The 19,390-nt window shown below is 34.4% G+C and overlaps 1 protein-coding gene across 1 annotated transcript in view; it reads left to right on the top strand.

The window, feature by feature from the left end:
- Window positions 1–19,390, top strand: part of col4a4 (collagen, type IV, alpha 4) — an 86,402-nt gene that overhangs the window by 43,736 nt on the left and 23,276 nt on the right. Inside the window, 17 exon segments of the mRNA XM_048160454.1 lie at window positions 1,208–1,243; window positions 2,214–2,255; window positions 2,336–2,416; window positions 2,534–2,578; window positions 2,711–2,773; window positions 8,163–8,207; window positions 8,329–8,382; window positions 8,523–8,537; window positions 8,539–8,584; window positions 10,569–10,673; window positions 10,807–10,899; window positions 12,987–13,049; window positions 14,229–14,234; window positions 14,415–14,504; window positions 17,232–17,392; window positions 17,490–17,562; window positions 17,821–17,927. Of these exon segments, the coding sequence (XP_048016411.1) occupies window positions 1,208–1,243; window positions 2,214–2,255; window positions 2,336–2,416; window positions 2,534–2,578; window positions 2,711–2,773; window positions 8,163–8,207; window positions 8,329–8,382; window positions 8,523–8,537; window positions 8,539–8,584; window positions 10,569–10,673; window positions 10,807–10,899; window positions 12,987–13,049; window positions 14,229–14,234; window positions 14,415–14,504; window positions 17,232–17,392; window positions 17,490–17,562; window positions 17,821–17,927 (1,125 nt within the window).

The raw sequence follows: 19,390 nt of genomic DNA, 5'->3' as shown, positions 1-19,390 counted from the left end.
AGCCAGAGTAGAGCCTTGAGGACACTATATTTGAGAGCACGCGTTTTGTAGAGAGATTCGTTCTGCACATTACATTGATGCACTCTCTTGTTAAAGGGTTAGTTCACCCAAAAATGAAAATTCTATCATCATTTACTCACCTCAACTTGTTCAAAATCTGTATAATTTTCTTAGTTCTGTTGAACACAAATGAATATATTTTGAAGAATGTGTTAAACTGAACAGTTTTGGGGCACCATTGACTTCCATAGAATGTTTTTTTTCTACTATGAAAGTCAACGGTGCCCCAAAATGGCCTGGTTACAAACTTTCTTCAAAATATCTTCCTTTTTGTCCAACAGAACAAAGAAATTTATACAGATTTGGAACAACTTGAGAGTGAGTAAATGATGATAGAATTTTCATTTTTGGGTGAACTATCCCTTTAATGTATTACATTAATGAGCACTCGACATGCGTCTTTAAAACTGCCATTTTATTTGATTCAACAGAATTTATTACAAAAACTTTTGGACCATGAGGTTGAGTAAATGACTGAATTTTAATTTTGGGGTGAAATATGTTGATTTTTTTTCTTATCAACATGGAAATATGAAATTGAAAGTAAACATATGGTCAACTGATGTTTTATGAATCATCTTCTTAAATAAGTTAATTTACTGAAGGCTACCAAGGAAGCTAGGTTACTACGTTTATTCATTTAATTCACAATGTGTGCACAAATGTTTATTAATGTGGGGTGCGACACGTCACGCAGGCACAACAGCGCTGTATGACAGATGTATCACTTTTATTTCATTTTTCCTTTATATATATATATATATATATATATATATATATATATATATATATATATATATATATATATATATATATATATTTCTTTCTTAATCTACTTTTTGTAATGTCTGTTTGATTCTTTACCTAAAAATTACTTCAAATGATCTTTTATGGATAATTTCTCAGACAAATTTGATATATGATAAATTTGCGATTAATTAGATTAATTAATCGCCACATCATGTAATTAATTAGATTAAAAATTTGAATCGCCTCCCTGCCCTAAAATATATATATATATATATATATATATATATATTGAGTTACAAACTTTAGCTCATCTACTTGATCTCTTTGACTAAATGTTTCTAAATTATTTTATTTGATTTCTTGTTTTTTTAATTTCCTTTTTCTTTGTTTTTTCTAGGGCTTTCAGGGTTTACCAGGTCCAAGAGGCCCACCAGTGAGTTTTGCATGTACATGCTTATGACAATGAACATTCTCTGAGATGACTTGAAGTTTATAGTTTATTACCTTTGAAAACCTGAAGATCTTTGTTCAAGTGTCACTGTGGTTGCAGTACTTTAACCAGACTATAGAGTGCAGTAGCCCAAGACTGCTAACATAATTAATTTAAAGGCACACTATATGTAACTATTGGCCCTCTAGTGGTTAAAAAACAAAACTGCATGCATTTTGCAGAAGAACATTGTTTTGTTTGTGCTTCGGGTCTGTGTGACTATACGGATGAATATGGTTATCCTATTGCTCATGAAACATTCACTACTAGGCTTAAGAAATATAACCAGTTTAAAGGATCTCAAGCTGATTAGCTTAAGATGTTACTGTAGCTTTACCCATTAACAGACACGGTACTTCCTTGAAAATAAATTCCAGCACAGCGCTGCAACAATCATAATGAAATGACCCTTCACAATAGATAATGCTTTACAATGAACTCTGTTAGAGAGATACGTATGACAATTTATCATCTCCGAAAACTCAAGCTGATGTTGGTTCTTGTTTTATTACAAAATCTGTTGCGTTTTATTTTCAGCAGCAGACTCTCCTCTGTTCAGCGTCTTTTTAAAATGGGAGATTCCCCAGAAGTTGGGGATTTAGATTAATACCTTTCTCACTCGTTGTGGCAACTAACCTCTGCCACTCCCACACCACACACATGTCAAAGTATCCAGAGTAACTTTTCTCCATTTACGGATATGACGAGACACGCACAGGTGTTTTGGAAGAAGGATTGATTATGGTTTGACTCATTATTTAAATTTTGTTCATTGTGAACAACAAAAAAATTAAATAGTGTACCTTTAATTTGGCATGAACCTCTGCTTGTTCTCTGCCATCTATGAGTAATATGAAACCATTTAAATTATTTTACATTTTCTTTAATGAGATTTTGCTCTGTTTCCCTGTAGGGAGACCCAGGAAGATCACTGCCTGGACCAAAAGGAGATGAGGTATTTATTTCACATGGTAGTGCTGAATTTACAAAATACATGAAGGTGTGTTTAATGATGTCATCTTAATTCTCTTACAGGGGGAACAAGGTCTTCAGGGAGAGCCAGGTCCATTTGAATTTGTAGAGCCCAAACCAGAAGACTATGTAAAAGGCGATAAAGTAAGTCTTCCACATGTGAAATGAGTTTTCAGTTGTTAAGGCTTTATAAGGATGCCAGGTAGTAAATGATGTTGATTTAAAAAAAAACAAAAAAAACACTTATAACTTTGTTTGTAGGGAAATAAGGGACAAAAGGGAAATTGTGGAGATCCTGGCCTAATGGTGAGTATTACTGTATATTTAATTTATTAGACCTGATAACTAATTAACTTAACACAGCAAGCCCTGGTGTGAGATCTGTGCTAGTTTAAACATTTTTCAAACATGTTTTACATTTATTCATGTGTTTCTCAGGGTTTTGAAGGACCTCCAGGAGAAAAAGGAGAGAAAGGCATAATTGGGTTCACTGGATCCAGAGTAAGACTACTCAACTGTTTCCCTATCAATTAAACCACTACAATAATTCCGATCATAACACCTCAAAGCAACTAATCTAACACTCAAACCAACCAATAAGACCACAAACAATCTAATAACAAAAATATTTTTAAAACAATTAAACCATTTATAACATGCCAAAACCAACCAGTCAGAACATTGAAAATTAAAGGATTAGTCCACTTTTAAATAAAATTTTGCTGATAATTTAATCACCCCCATGTCATCCATGATGTTCTTTCTTCAGTCAAAAAGAAATGAAGGTTTTTGATGAAAACATTCCAGGATTATTCTCCAGAAACGTCCACTTTTGGTATGGCAAGATGTCTTAAAATGTATTTCTTTTTCTTAAATTTAAACTTTGACCACATTATTATATTACCCTTTGACTTTATGAATACACAAATGACAGCTTAATGATTTTTTATTTAAACACCGCATGTGCCATTTTTTGTCACTGGTGTTACAATACTTCTCTGGCAATTTTAAACGTTTTTATGAAATATTATTTCTCAATTTTTTCAGCACATGCAGTCAGAGTTACAGAATAATAATGATAATGCAAAAAATACGAAGATTATGTGTTTTTTTATTTTAATAAGGTTAGTTAAAAGTGTGATTGAATGATGTTAATTCAATTGCGCAACCATGTATTTGCTATAACAATGAAAATATTTAAATAAAAGTTATAAAAAGTAATGATGCAATCCTTTAAATCTTAATTATTGAGTGTAGCAGAATTCAATGGATGTAAAATTATTATCATGTCACATATGACATATTTTATTTAATGTGACAGACAAAAAAAAAACAGTACCTGCAGTGACACAATGAATCACCAGTGACGTACACATAAGACCAAAGATCCTTATTCTTCAACTATAATTAAGTAGATGAGACTAAATTTTTACATTTGGTATACAATCAAAGACTTATCACTGACAGTTAGTGAAAGCAGTCAGTAAAATATCATAAACAACATTTTAAAAATGTCTGTAAAATATGCTGTCTGTAAAGTCGCTGCTTGTCAGTTGCACTCAATTTAGCCATTATCTGACCAAAAGAGGATTAACAATGAGAAAGAAAAGTTGGAATGAGGCAATCTTAGTGCTATTTTATGCAAAAGAATGAAATGAATAGCTTTGAATAAAGTTTATCTATAAATGGGTAACACCAGTGACAATTTTCATGAAAAATGGCATTTTACAAAATGGCTGCTGCAAGGTATCAATCCACATGTTGTCAATCATGGATATACTCACTAAATTAAGTAGTTTAATCCATTCCCTAACAATAAAGTAGGTCATACCAGTGACTTCAACTAAAAGCTTTATATAAAAATTATGATTTTCTAATTCAAATTTCTGATAACTGAAAAGAGATAGTGGACTTTCCATTGGTATTTCTTCATTGATCTTCAGGAAATAGGAAGAAGGAAGTCAAGTGATGTCATCAGTGTCATTTTTTATTTCAAAATAAGAGATTTTTGTTAAAGGTAACACCAGGCACGTGCACAGGTAGGGCTCAACCTGTGCCGATCACATGCCCTTTTTGTCCTTACACTGCAAAGTGCCCTTTTTTTTTGGAGGTGTTTTATTTTATTTATTTTCTTCAATAAATCAATGCTATTGGTCACCTTTTATGTCTGTCTGTCTGTCTATCTGTCTGTCTGATTTATATATATTTAATATATATTATATATATTATATATATATATTTAAATATATTTAGCCTAATAAAAGGTATTAAAAAGAGCTTGTGACAAAATATTTTTGGATGCGCTCAAACTGTCAGTCAAACCTCTTAACTCCGCCCCCTGAGTGCAGCGAACTGAAGTTCCACAGCAGAGCGGCTGAACGACTTGCAGCGGTAAATAAATATCTTGTTGTTTGAATAAGTAGGCTACAGCATTGTCTTTACGAAAGAAACATTGGTATGTCTATAAAGTTTCATATTTTATGCATTTGCGACCTGAGACTGGCTATTTGCTGATACACTTAATTCATTAACATTTAATCATATTATATATGGTCACACAGTATGGTTAATGGTTACGATGTTAATATGTATTTGCTCGCTAGATAATTTTTTTAATCTAGTAGCCTATTGTATACTCCCCGCTCATCTTCACATGTATAAACATAGTAAAACATGGATTTTACTACAGTAATGTTGTAGTAACTAAAAACATTACAGAATCATCAGGTCACTGTGCTTCTTTATATTTTATCATGCAGAATATAATGTGTGTGTATTAATGTGTTTTGAGAGGGACATCCCAGTGGATCACAGTGAAGTCATAAACACCTTCAAGCACACAGAAGATTGCTGTTGTAATTAGTTTTAAAGAAGCCCTGAAACCCTGTATATCTATATATTATCTATATAACTGTCATTAATAGTGAATAAATATAAATAATAGTGAAGTATTTATTTGGAGGGGGAGGGGGGTGCCCTTTTTCAGTTTCAGCACATGCCCCTCAAAAGGTCTGTGCACGGCCCTGGGTAACACCAGTGACACAACTCCAGGGGACCATTACCAATTTCATTATAAATTTTATAATATTTATTCAGCATTTTGTTTTTTTTTGTTTTGTTTTTTTATGTCATTTACATCATATATTTGATAGTTATGTATAATTATTAGGGCTGTCAAAATAACGCGTTAATTTCGATTAATTAATCTGAGAAAAAATAATGCGTTAAAAAAATAATGCAGATTAATCCATTCCGTATTGACCTTTCAACCTGGAGCCGTTCTAGCCACCATTCAACTGTAAAATGAAGGAGGGAGATGACTGCTGCGCTGACGGACAGAACGAGCAGAGCTACTCCCTCGTGCGCGCGAGAAAGTAAGCACCGTCTTTGCACTCTCTCTACCTCACACATAATATCTAAATCAACTGACACAATGCTAAAAGTTCGTAAGACCGAATCCATGTTTCACGAGGCGCATTCGGAGAATGACAGGCGCCCTGCACGTGCAGCTGACATAAACCACACTTTCAGTAAACAAAAAGAAAATCCTATCCAGTGGTGAAGTGTTTTCTGTGTTGACAAATCTTTTGCGATATCCTAATAACAGTCGCAATTCTCACGCAACGCGTCAACGTCCGCTAATGTCCAATTCGTGACCTAATGACTCATTTGAACAGATTCATTTTAATGAATCATGACAACAACTGATCTGTCCACACGGTCTATAATGAATCATTTACTCGAACAACTCTGAAATGAGAACATAAGTGTGCTTACCCCATTTAGCAAGAGTGGTTAATACAATTAGCCTCAATAATCCACAATATTTTCAGGTTATTTAAATGACAATGTTTAGTAATTAGGCCTACCTATAAAATCAGTTAGTTTAGACTGGAGTGAGGTGAAACCAGAACAAAGCAAGTTGTTGTTAGCTACTGTAGGTGCATTGAATTGTATATGGAACAAAATTATATTATTAGTTAATATAACTTTTAAATGCTACTTTTTAATACTTTTCAGGTTTAGCAAAAAAGCATCTTCTCTTACAAAGCTAAAAAAATCACTTTTTTTTTCTTTTTCTTTTTTTTGCAAAGAGGGCAAGAAAGAATTAATACAGTGAGATTGACGGGTACTTTATTGTCAGTATCGGGCTCGCAGATCAGGTGGGTAGGGCGCTTTTTACTGTTTGTGTGGATGACCATGTCTGTCACCACCAAAGACCAACCCTGCATTGATTAATTTGAATTGAAATATTTAATACTTTCACAGCAAAAATGATTTATGTGATTAATTTAGATTAATTAATCACAGAGTATATAATTAATTAGATTAAAATTTTTAATCGATTGACAGCCCTAATAATTATTGTATTTTAAATGGTATAAAAAATGGTTTCTGACCTCAGAATAAAGCACTTTCCTTCTGTACATAACTGTAGGGACGAGCACTTCTGAGGCGCTTGGAATTTTTTTAATTAGTTAAAAAAACAAATATTGCCACATTGATGGCTCAAGAAGGTGTACTTGTTCAAATAACATATTGTTTCATTTTAAAATATAAAATAAATTGTAATCCTAAAGTGTTTTTCAAGTGTAATATTTCTGTAAAGGCTAGGGACAGAAAAGTGGACGTTTCTGATTCTCCTTATAGTGGACTTCAATGGCCTCCAAACAGTTGAAGGTTAAAATTACAGTTTCAGTGCAGCTTCAAAGGGCTTTAAACAATACCAGACGAGGAAAAAGGGTCTTATCTAGTTAAACAATTGGTCATTTTCTAAAAAAAAAAAACTAAAAATGTATATGCTTTATAAACACAAATAATCGCCTCGCATGATTGCTTCTGCCAGACCGTCTTCCGTATTCTTCAAAAAGCTTATGTTGTATGTCCTACACCTTCCCTATTCAACTTACGGAACGAACACAGCGCCAGTTCCGTTTTTTTCTATAAGTTGAATATAAAGCATATACTTTTTTTTTTTAGAAAATGACCAAGCTGCACTGAAACTGTAATTTTGACCTTCAACCGTTTGGGGTCCATTGAAGTCCACTATAAGGAGAATAATCCTGGAATGTTTTCATCAAAATCCTTAATTTCTTTTTGACTGAAAAAAGAAGGACATGGACATCTTAGATGACATGGGGGTGAGAAAATTTTAATATTTTAATATGAAAGTAAACTAATCCTTTAACCAATCAACACCTCACACTTTAGCTGACATTAGTATTTAGCATACAATTCACCTCCTTTTACATATTCAGATCTTATTTGAAGGTGCTAAAGAGGATCTTTTCGTCAACTGAGAAACCAAAGACTGTTAGTGAGTTTTTGAAATGAGCGCATGCGTGAGAACACCCCCCCTCCTTCACAGCTCATTTCAAAGGAACGCCTCCCAAAACTCGTGCACGAGTATTGAAACACGAGTGTTTACCACCGGCATTCGCTGTGTCGTGTTAGTGGGTTCATTATGTCGGACTCACCGCAGGTAACTCATAATCTGCAGTTGTTACTCCTGTCTCCTGACAAAAACATTGCATGCGGCGCCTGTGGAGTGTGGAAAGTTACTGGAGCGCGCACGTCTCGCACGTCTCTCACAAGGAATGTCATGGCAGTGATTGACAAGCCAGAGGGCCAATCGTTTACGCGATTGGCTGATGTTTTTAAGGCCCTACCTCGTACACAGAGGATGTATATTAATATTATTCCTTTCAGTGCGTCTTTTATCAGTTAGTAAAGACAGTTTCAAGTAATATTGCAAAAATGTATAAAACAAAACATCCTCTTTAGCACCTTTAATTAATTTAACTCAACTTCATCCTTTATGTACTTTTTTTCAGTCATAGATGTTGTTGTACTAGATGTTAATATAGTTTATTTTTTTAAATAATCATAGGGCCCACCTGGATTTCCAGGCCGAACAGGGTTTCAAGGTCTTAAGGTACATTTAATAATAATAATTCTTCATTATTATTAATGTAATTATTAATTTATATTAACATAATAACTTTGTTGAATTATACTGTTTGTCTCTTCTGTTGTTATGTTTTTTACATATACAGGGGAAACGTGGGGATAATGGTCTCCCTGGTCTATTTGGCAATCCAGGACCAAAGGTCAGACACACAAATAGACTTTTCATCTGTAATTTAAATCTTGCTCATCTGCATTGTATGAACTTTGTAAGAGATATTTAAAAGTGTATGTTAATTTTAACCATGTGTTCACTGACGCTGCTGCGGTGAATGTGTGACAGGGCTTCCCAGGTGACCCCTGGACCTAAAGGAGAGCCATACTACAAAAATATCTTTGCGACAGGTAATAGTGTTTACATTAGTACACAACCACATCGTACACATGTGAAAACATGAACATCACTAACCCTAAAATGTACATAAACCCTGCCCCTGAGAACACACAGCAAAGGGGGTGAGGCCATGTTGAGCTGCTTTAGAGAAGAGGAAGCGTTGTTGTAGTAGAATGTTGTAAATTTAATAAATATCATAAATTGTATCCACTAACCATTCAGAAACGTACCAGTTTCATTCTAAAAGTTGTAACTTCTTCCTGAGTCTCTCCATCAGTGTCCGACTCCGGTTTGAACAATGTAAGGCTGAACACAGTTACTGACAATCCTCATTTTGGCTGCGTGAGATTCTCCAGCTTTGTTGTTGTTGAGCAACCGAAGCACGAGCTGTTAAAGCTCCGCCCTCTTATGGAAAGTGGGTCGGGAGCAGCAGTTCATTTGCATTTAAAGGCAAATTTGACAAGCTATAATAAATGATCTGTGGGGTATTTTGAGCTGAAACTTCACAGACACATTCTGGGGACATCAGAGACATATTACATCTTGTGAAAAGGGGCATAATAGGTCACCTTTTAAATTTATTTCGCAGTGCTTCAGTGAAGTTAAAGATACACAACTTGCAACTTTTTTTGTTCACAATTAATAAAATGTAAATAATGAGTCAATACATCACCAGTCTTTCTTCTAAAATGTGTTTTTGTCTCAATGCGAGTCACCACACAGACGGTTGTCATTCTCTGTATTGCATAGAAAGCCAGTTAATATAAAGATTGTTAATATTAGGGCTGTCAAACGATTAATCGCGATTAATCGCATACAAAATAAAAGTTTGAGTTTGTATAATATATGTGTGAGTAATGTGTGTAATTAATATGTATATATAAATACACACAATTTAATGTATATATTTAAGAGAAACGTGTAATTCATGTACAAAAAATGTATTTATATATAATATAAATTATATAAAAATATAAATAAATACATATACTTTGTATTTATATATACATAATAATTACACACAGTACACCCACATATATTAGGCAAACTCAAACTTTTATTTTGTATGCGATTAATCGTGATTAATCGTTTGACAGCCCTAGTTAATATAATGCAAAACATTTTTCCAAAATTAAGATTCTAAGATCTTATTTTTTCTCAGTTTTTCTGTGCCATGACTGTGGGGGCGGGCACATGTGTGATGCATCCATGCACACTTACTAGACCGTCTCATTCTAGCGTTTAATGCGGAGGAGGACTTTAGCCTACAAGCTTCCGAAGGACTGGACTAGGAATTGCCTCATTAGGATGCAGTCCTTCCATTTGAGAAGCACCCAGAGATGGTCTTATTAATGGGAGATACGAAGGTCCATGGCTCTGCCATTGGAGAAAGCATAATGGCCAGCTTGGATCACGTGTGCCTTGATAACCAATCACATTACAGCCTTGACGTCACTGAATGTCTTTCAGAGTTGTGCGATAGTCAACCACTGTTCGCGGATACCATGGAAATGAATAAGTGCCGTGAACTGAATCCTACCTGTCGCAAAATTGTTCCTGACTTCTATATAAAAAAAAAACTTCATACAGTCAAGTTAACACTATATAACAGGGGTGTCCAAACTCTGTCCTGGAGGGCCACTGTCCTGCAGAGTTTAGCTCCAGCTTGCCTCAACACACCTGCCTGGAAGTTTCTAGTATGCCTAGTGAGACCTTGATTAGCTGGTTCAGGTGTGTTTAATTGGGGTTGGAGCTAAACTCTGCAGGACAGTGGCCCTCCAGCAGCAGGATTGGACACCCTTGTTATATAACAAACACAATAAATGTAACAATTTAAAAGAAAATATATGTTTTGTTATAGCTTTTGTAGCAAGGGCGCCACCATCTTGCAGTACTACAACCTGTGATATATATCACCATATAATAAATGTATGATTTAGTTTAAAATGTGTTAAAATTGTCATTTTATTAAAAAAAAACTATGTTAATGTGTAGGACCACGTGGAGATCCTGGGCTCCCTGGTGCTGCTGGACCACCTGGGGATAGAGGGATGATGGGTATACCTGGTCCCCGTGGTGATTCAGGAGAATCTGTAATAGGTGATAATAATTTTGCAGAATCTTAAATCTTTTTGTGGCATTTATATCTGTAAATCATATTCATGGTCTTAGACTCAAACCTCCTGTCTGTTTCTCTTTCATTTCTCGATTCTCTGCTTTGCTTTGCTCTTAGGTGCAATGGGTGAATCTGGTCTCCGTGGTCTCAATGGACTCAAAGGAGAAAAGGGTGAACCAGGAAAAATATATGGGTCAACCATGAACTACGGTAATATTTCTCACAGGTTTTGGCTTGCCAAAATAATAATCAGTGAGAATTTTATTATTATAATATTTGAAAGAATATTATGTGTAACTGATATGTTAGAGGCAAACATAAAAAGTTGTAATTTTTGTCCTTGTTCTGAACTGAAGGCACTTTTTTCTTTTTTTTGCTTCAAGATAAGAAATTACATGTATTTTATATTTGTAGTTGTTGATGGGTTTTTTTGAGAGGCAAAAGCTTTAGGTTCCTATTAGAAAATATAAAACTAGAGAACAGTTATTTTAAATTGCAATATTATTTCACAGTATTACTGTTTTTACTGTATTTTTAATTAAAAAAAATGCAGCTTTGGTGAGCATAAGAGACTAAAAACATGTTTTTGATGCATTGATCATTGTAGCCAATCACAGACTTATCTGATGAGCATGTGAACAAAATGGCCAATCAGGGTGTGTTTAAGAATCTGCTCAACAGCGCTCACAATGCTTGGGGGAAATGCTGGTGGTAACACTTTTCAATAAGGTTCATTTGTTAACATTAGTTAATGTATTAACTAACATGAACTAATGATGAGCAATACATTTGTTACTGTATTTGTTACTCTTTGTTAATGTTAGTTAATAAAAATATAGCTGTTAATAGTTTGTTCATGTTAGTTCACGGTGCATTATATAATGTTAACAAATACAACTCTTGATTTTAATAATGTATTAGTAAATGTAGAAATTAACATTAACAAAGATTAATAAATGCTATAGAAGTAACTAATGTAGTTAACTAATGAACCTTATTGTAAAGTGTTACCATTCTGGTATTGTGACATTTAAAATTTCAGTATCGACTTGGTACGTGTAACGATGACTGAGTGTTTGAATCCATGTGCAGTGTTTTATTAAGTGCAGCAGCACAAACAAAGCAAAGACAGGGTCAATAACAGTAGCGGCAGTCCTGACAGCAAACCTAATGCAAGTCTGTAATCCAAAATTTGTGGTCATAAACAGGCAGAGCAACATACACATAGCAATAAAACAGGGTAATAGAAAAGTTTGGTAGAGACAGGGTAAACTGGCAATACTTCGCAACAGAATGCACAAACAACATGGGTTATAACAGGTATGAACAGGAAGTGATGAACCAAAAGAAACGGCATTCAGTACTCTGGCAGTCGGAGGAATGGATAGTGGTGGCCGATGTTAAAGTACCGAAGTCGGTACTTTTTATAAACACTAATAGAAAGTTCAATACAACAGCATATATATATATATATATATATATATATATATATATATACAGTACAGTCCAAAAGTTTGGAACCACTAAGATTTTTAATGTTTTTAAAAGAAGTTTCATCTGCTCACCAAGGCTACATTTATTTAATTAAAAATTTTAATAAAAAACAGTAATATTGTGAAATATTATTACAATTTAAAATAACTGTTTTCTATTTGAATATATTTCACAAAGTAATTTATTCCTGTGATGGCAAAGCTGAATTTTCAGCATCATTACTCCAGTCTTCAGTGTCACATGATCCTTCAGAAATCATTCTAATATGCTGATCTGCTGCTCAAGAAACATTTAATGTGTACAATTGTACAAAATATTTGTGTACAATATTTTTTTTCAGGATTATTTGATGAATAGAAAGTTCAAAAGAACAGTGTTTATCTGAAATATAATCTTTTGTAACATTATAAATGTCTTTACTGCCACTTTTGATTGATTTAATGCATCCTTGCTGAATAAAAATATTCATTTCTTTAATTTCTTTTCAAAAAAATAAAAATAAAAATTCTTACTGACCCCAAACTTTTGAACGGTAGTGTATAATGCTACAGAAGCTTTGTATTTCAGATAAATGCTGTTCTTTTGAACTTTCTATTCATCAAGGAATCCTGAAAAAAAAAGTACACAACTGTTTTCAACATTGAAAATAATCATAAATGTTTATTGAGCAGCAAATCAGCATATTAGAATGATTTCTGAAGGATCATGTGACACATATATATATATATATATATATATATATATATATATATATATATATATATATATATATATATATATATATATCATGACTCTTCCTCTAGGGGAACCTGGAAAACAGGGCCCTCCTGGATGTAAAGGACAACCAGGAAATCCTGGCATTCCTGGTGAGTGGATATAGATTTTTTTTCCTCATGTTCTTTCTTTTTCCATTGTCTTTCTTAATCAGCCACAATGAAATTGTGATTCAGTCACATCAAATTATCTGCACATATCTGTATAAAATGCATGTTGGAGGGAGACTCAAAAGTCCATTAGGGCCCTATAATACACCCGGCGCAATGCGACGCAAGGCGCAGCGCAAGTGTGTTTGCTAGTTTGCGTCCGGCGCCGTTCGCGTTTTCCCGTTCAGCGCCACGTCCTTAAATTAGTAAATGCATTTGCACCTAAAAAAGAGTTGTGTTCAGGCGCATTGCCGGCGCATTGCTATTTTAAGGAGCTGAAAATAGACTGCGCCATAGACCAACTCAAACCTGGTCTAAAGTCAATGGCGCAATATTTTTTTGTTAGAGCCGTTGGTAGAAACTGCGCCTCTGGGCGCGTCCACAGTGCGCGTTGACTTTGCTTATTACACACAGGGATGCGCATCACACAAACATGCCAAATATTAAAAACAAAAGGATTACAGTGTAAACGAATATTATTGTGTAGGCTACATAAATATAAAAGCATTCAGCTTTTCTGCCAACAAATTCCGCCATGTAAATAGCAATCCGCCATGGCGCGAGCGCATCTTGCTCTTAAAGGGAATGGGAGATGACACTCTGATTGGTTTATTGAACGTTACGCCCATTACTCATTAAGAGAATAGGGACAACCCATTTCAAAAATGCGCTCCGGCGCACGGACCGTTTTTCCGTCGTTAAAATAGCAAAAGTGGATTTGGACACGCCCTGAGTGCACCTGCGCCGTGCGCTTTACACTTTGCGTTTAGATCGTTAAAATCTTAGTTTTTAAATTTAAACTTTTGAGATCAAGTAAGTGTTTACCTAGTTCCCTTAGTCTACTTTTGTGATTGTGTTTTCCATTGCAATGTCTTTTTATATTTTCATTTAATTCTAAATTAATTTTAGTAAAACATTTAGCATTTTTAGTGTAGACGCACTAACATATGTCTCATTTTGTTGACATTATTGATAATGTATGTGTGTGCATCATCAATGAAGTTAATGTCCTTCAAACGTGTCATCTTTCTTTGTTTGTTTGCCTGCTTGCATGTTGTTTTTGTGTGCATGTCCATCCTGTCATGATGTCAACATTTGTCTCGTCATGTTTCGAGTGAACAGGTCACGGTGAGAAAAACATTTTAACTGTCACATGCTACGTACATTTATCCAACACATTTATGCAACTAACATCATACCTTAATACATAAGATGTTACACTAATACACTAATACACTAACACTAATACACTACACTAATACTAATACAACTAATACATGGTGACGAGAGTATCTGTCTGTGATATAGGTTGCTACTGCCTTCCTGGTGAACGTGGAGAACCTGGAGAGGTTGGACAGAGAGGGCCTTTCGGATTACCAGGTGTCAAGGGGAGAAAAGGTGAGTTTTAAGAAATTAGCAATGTTTCCATCCACCTATTTTTATGCACATTTTGGGATATCGGATAAAAATCACTGGATGGAAATGGCAAAGTGTGCATGAATTAAAAAAAATGCTCATAAAAAAATGTATGTGCTCAAATGAGTCAGATAAACCTTTTATCCGATAAGAAAACATTTGCATTAATTACGATGGAAACACATTTACTGAATAAATTCCTCAATGCGCATTAAAAAATACATGTGACTTTCCAATGGGATGGCATAACTGGACCAACCAGCAAAACAATCTTGTTGCACAGCATCTGAAATGCTGTTTTGGTTGTTCTGAAATGCCTGAGCAAATTCAAGTGGTTCAGTATAATTACGTCCCAGAACACGACTGCGTTCCCAAACAGCAGAATCTGCCTCTGAAAGCAAGATAACTTTATTATATACTAAATTATTATATAGTGACTTCTACTTCAGCAACTTCCTTTTGTTGTGATATTTAGTGCCAGTTTATCATGAATTTGTGCTGTCAAATCAATTCAATCATGATTAATTGAATCAAACATAAAAGTTTGTGTTTATATGATATGTATTTCTATATATATTAGTGTGTATATATGTATGTATATAAATATGTATAAATATATATACATTGATGTGAAAAAGTGCTTGCCCTCCTTCCTGATTTTCTTTTTTTTTTTTTTGCATGTTTGTCACACTTAAATGTTTCAGATCATCAGACAAATTTAAATATGGTTCAAAGATAACACAAGTAAACACAACATGCAGTTTTTAAATGAAGGTTTTTATTATGAAGGGAAAACAAAATCCAAAACCACATGGCCCTGTGTGAAAAAGTGCTTGCCCCCTGCTGTTAAAACATAAATTAACTGTGGTTTATCACACCTAAGTTCAGTTTCTCTAGCCACACCCAGGCCTGATTTACTGCCACACCTGTTCGCAATCAAGAAATCACTTAAAAAGGACCTGCCTGACAAAGTGATGTAGACCAAAAGATCCTCAAAAGCTACACATCATGTTGAGATCCAAAGAAATTCAGGAACAAATGAGAAAGAAAGTAATTGAGATCTATCAGTCTGGAAAAGGTTATAAAGCCATTTCTAAAGCTTTGGGACTCCAGCGAACCACAGTGAGAAAACATGGAACAGTGGTGAACCTTCCTAGGAGTGGCCGGCCGACCAAAATTACCCCAAGAGCGCAGTGACGACTCATCCAAGAGGTCACAAAAGATCCCACAACAACATCCAAAGAACTGTAGGCCTCACTTGCCTCAGTTAAGGTCAGTGTTCATGACTCCACTATAAGAAAGAGACTGGGCAAAAATGTTCCAAAACAAAAACCGCTGCTGAGCAAAAAGAACATAAAGGCTCGTCTCAGTTTAGCCGGAAAACATCTTAACTAATCCCCAAGACTTTTGGGAAAATACTCTATGGACTGACGAGACAAAAACTGAACTATTTGGAAGGTGTTTGTCCCATTACGTCTGGCTTAAAAGTAACACAGCATTTCAGAAAAAGAACATTCATACCAACAGTAAAATATGGTGGTGGTAGTGTGATGGTCTGGGGCTGTTTTGCTGCTTCAGGACCTGGAAGACTTGCTGTCATAAGTGGAACCATGAATTCTGCTGTCTACCAAAAAATCCTGAAGGACAATGTCCGGCCATCTGTTTGTGACCTCAAGCCTGAAGTGGAACTTGGGTTCTGGAGCAGAACAATGATCCAAAACACACCAGCAAATCCACCTCTGAATGGTTGAAGAAAAACAAAATGAAGACTTTGGAGTGGCCTAGTCAAAGTCATGACCTCAATCCCATTGAGATGCTGTGGCATGACCTTAAAAAGGCGGTTCATGCTCAAAAACCCTCCAATGTGGCTAAATTACAACAATTCTGCAAAGAAGAGTGGGCCAAAATTCCTCCACAGCGCTGTAACAGACTCATTGCAAGTTATCGCAAACACTTGATTGCAGTTGTTGCTGCTAAGGGTGGTCCAACCAGGCCATGTGGGTTTGGATTTTGTTTTCCCTTCATAATAAAAACCTTCATTTAAAAACTGCATGTTGTGTTTACTTGTTATCTTTGATTCAAAAAAAAAAAAAAAAAAAAAAAAATATATATATATATATATATATATATATATATATATATATATATATATATATATATATATATATATATATATATTGAACAATGTATCAGTGCATTGTATAGAATGGGAAACCCTGCTTATGGCCCTTTTTTTATAATAAACATATAAATAAACATTCATATGCACTTTTTCTTATTTTTCAATTTTTTTAAAACATGGAAAAAATGTTTAAAAGCAGATTATTTGTAGCTGAAAGCATCAAATTAGCCAAAATATTTAATAATTGAACATACAGTACAAGGTATCTATGTGAACGATTGATGTAAATATACAGAACCTGCTTCACAAGTGTAAGAGCATCTTATCTGGTGCTGTCCATGGTGCTGATGATTTTTGGTTCTTTTGTCCTAGCTGTAAAGTTATGTGTAGTGTGTATTAGTGTCCATTAGGACATTAGCATCTTTTCTAACTATGAGCACCTGTGCTTATATATATATATATATATATATATATATATATATATATATATATATATATATATATATATATATATATAAAATATTATTATTATTATTATTATTATTATTATTTTATTTTATTTTTTTTTTTTTTTTTTTGCCTTTCAGGTTATGATGGGTTATGTGTATGTGAGCGACCTGATGATCTACCTGGTGATCCTGGCCCTCCAGGCCGTCCGGGTGACCCTGGTGATCAGGGGCAAAAAGGATTTCGGGGTCCCACTGGTGATATCGGACTCATCGGAGAGAGGGGTGTGGGGGGTGCTAATGTATGTAAACCTGGTTGAGAAGTTTGTATTGTGCTTACTTGTATATGTGTGAGTATCTAAGAATCTCTTTTTGTTTTTGTCTAATGTTGTTTCTCAGGGTCCCAGTGGCTTCACAGGTGTCAGAGGGAATAAAGGAGAGAAAGGAGGTTTTATGATGATATGCAAAAAGGGTGAAGACAATAATTTTATATTATTGTTAGATACTTTAAACATTTTAAGACTAACCCAAAATGGTGTAACAAAGGATATTTTCTATAGTATAATAAAGCATGTTTGATAGTAGAATTGCAGTACAGATTTTTTTTTTTATCCCTAAGCATTATGCCAGACTTTTAACAGAGGTTTTATATCCATCAAAGTTATCCATCAAATTCCTCATCCTTAATTTAATGTGCGAACTGACATTTAATTTTTGCATTTTATTAAAGGGGATAAAGGTGACAGAGGACCTGTTGGAGCATATGGAACGCCAGGGTGCGATGGGAAGAAAGGGGCTGATGGAAAGATTGGTGCTCCTGGAGATCCAGGACCTCTGGTACATCATAAACATATATACAATTCATAAAATATATATATATATATATATGTTATTATATATATGTATATATATATATATTACCGCCACTTCATTAGGTATACCTTGCTAGACCGGGTTCAGGGTTAGATCGCAGTTGCTGCAGATTTGTCGGCTACACATCCATGATGTGAATCTCCTGTTCCACCACATCCCAAAGGTGCTTTATTGGATTGAGATCTGGTGACCGTCATTAATCAGCTGTCGGTGAACATGTCAAACTAGCGATCAAAGACTACAGATTTGACCAAATCGTGGTCAAAATCACACAGTGTGCATCGGCTTAAACCAGCCCGTCCGGCACCAACAACCATGCCACATTCAAAGTCACTTAAATCACCATTCTTCCTCTTCTGATGCTCAGTTTGAACTTCACCAGATCATCTTGACCATGTCTACATGCCTAAATACATGATTAGATATTTGCGTTAACAAGAACTGGTATACCTTATAAAGTGGCTGGCGAGTGTGCATGTGTGTGTGTGTGTATGGTATGTATGTATGTATATCTGTATATATATATATATACTCCTTAATTAAGTACCATGTGTAAATTAATATGTAACTTAGTATTAGTTTTTTTCAATTGTTTTTTTTTTTTGTTTTTTTTTCAGTTTCAAATACTTAAAGTACTTTTTCTAAACTCTTAACACAGCAACACACCTACATCACACAATCAGCCGAATAGTTAATTTTCTGGCCAAAATCATATTTTGTTAAAAAAAACACAAACTCTACATTTCATAGCACTAGTTTTCTATCAAACATGAACATATAGTCAATCATAGTGCAATGACTGTTAAAATACTAACAGTTGATGGCATTACGAAAACTGCATTACTTGTCATGTTTCAGTTCTACCTGCAGACAATATGAAATCCATCATTTTTAAAATTCAGTTTACTTTTATTGCAGTAAAAGTATAATGCACTATGCCTCCAAATGAGATTTGAAACTGCTATTTCTAAATATTTAAGTGATCTGCTAATTAAAAATGCTTATCAATTGTTTCAGTATATGTTTTATATTTTTTTGTTGTTGCAAAAGTATAGGTTTTATCCTATATTTAAAGATTGGAACATTAGTTCTTCATTTCTGACTTGATGTGTTTAAGCATTTGTAAATAAGATGAGAAAGATCCATGATTTTGGTATAGGGTAAGCTTATATAAAAAGAAAATGTAAGCATTTTAGAAACGTGTTAATTGACAGCATTTTGTGTGAAAACGACATGAATTGCGTTAATGGTGTGGCCACAACAGATGGATGTTCTGCTAAATGTGTTTAGAGTTTTGAAAATGTGACTACAGATTGGACAAAAGTATGTTAGCAATTGAAAAAAAACTGTAACATTAACACAGAAGGACCTTTGGTACCATCTAGTGGATGACCTATGTATTGGTCAACATTAAAGCCTTATAACAC

Source organism: Megalobrama amblycephala, linkage group LG16 (genome assembly GCF_018812025.1).
Source record: "Megalobrama amblycephala isolate DHTTF-2021 linkage group LG16, ASM1881202v1, whole genome shotgun sequence".
NCBI classification, from domain to species: domain Eukaryota; kingdom Metazoa; phylum Chordata; class Actinopteri; order Cypriniformes; family Xenocyprididae; genus Megalobrama; species Megalobrama amblycephala.
This window is presented reverse-complemented; position numbering and strand designations above follow the sequence as displayed.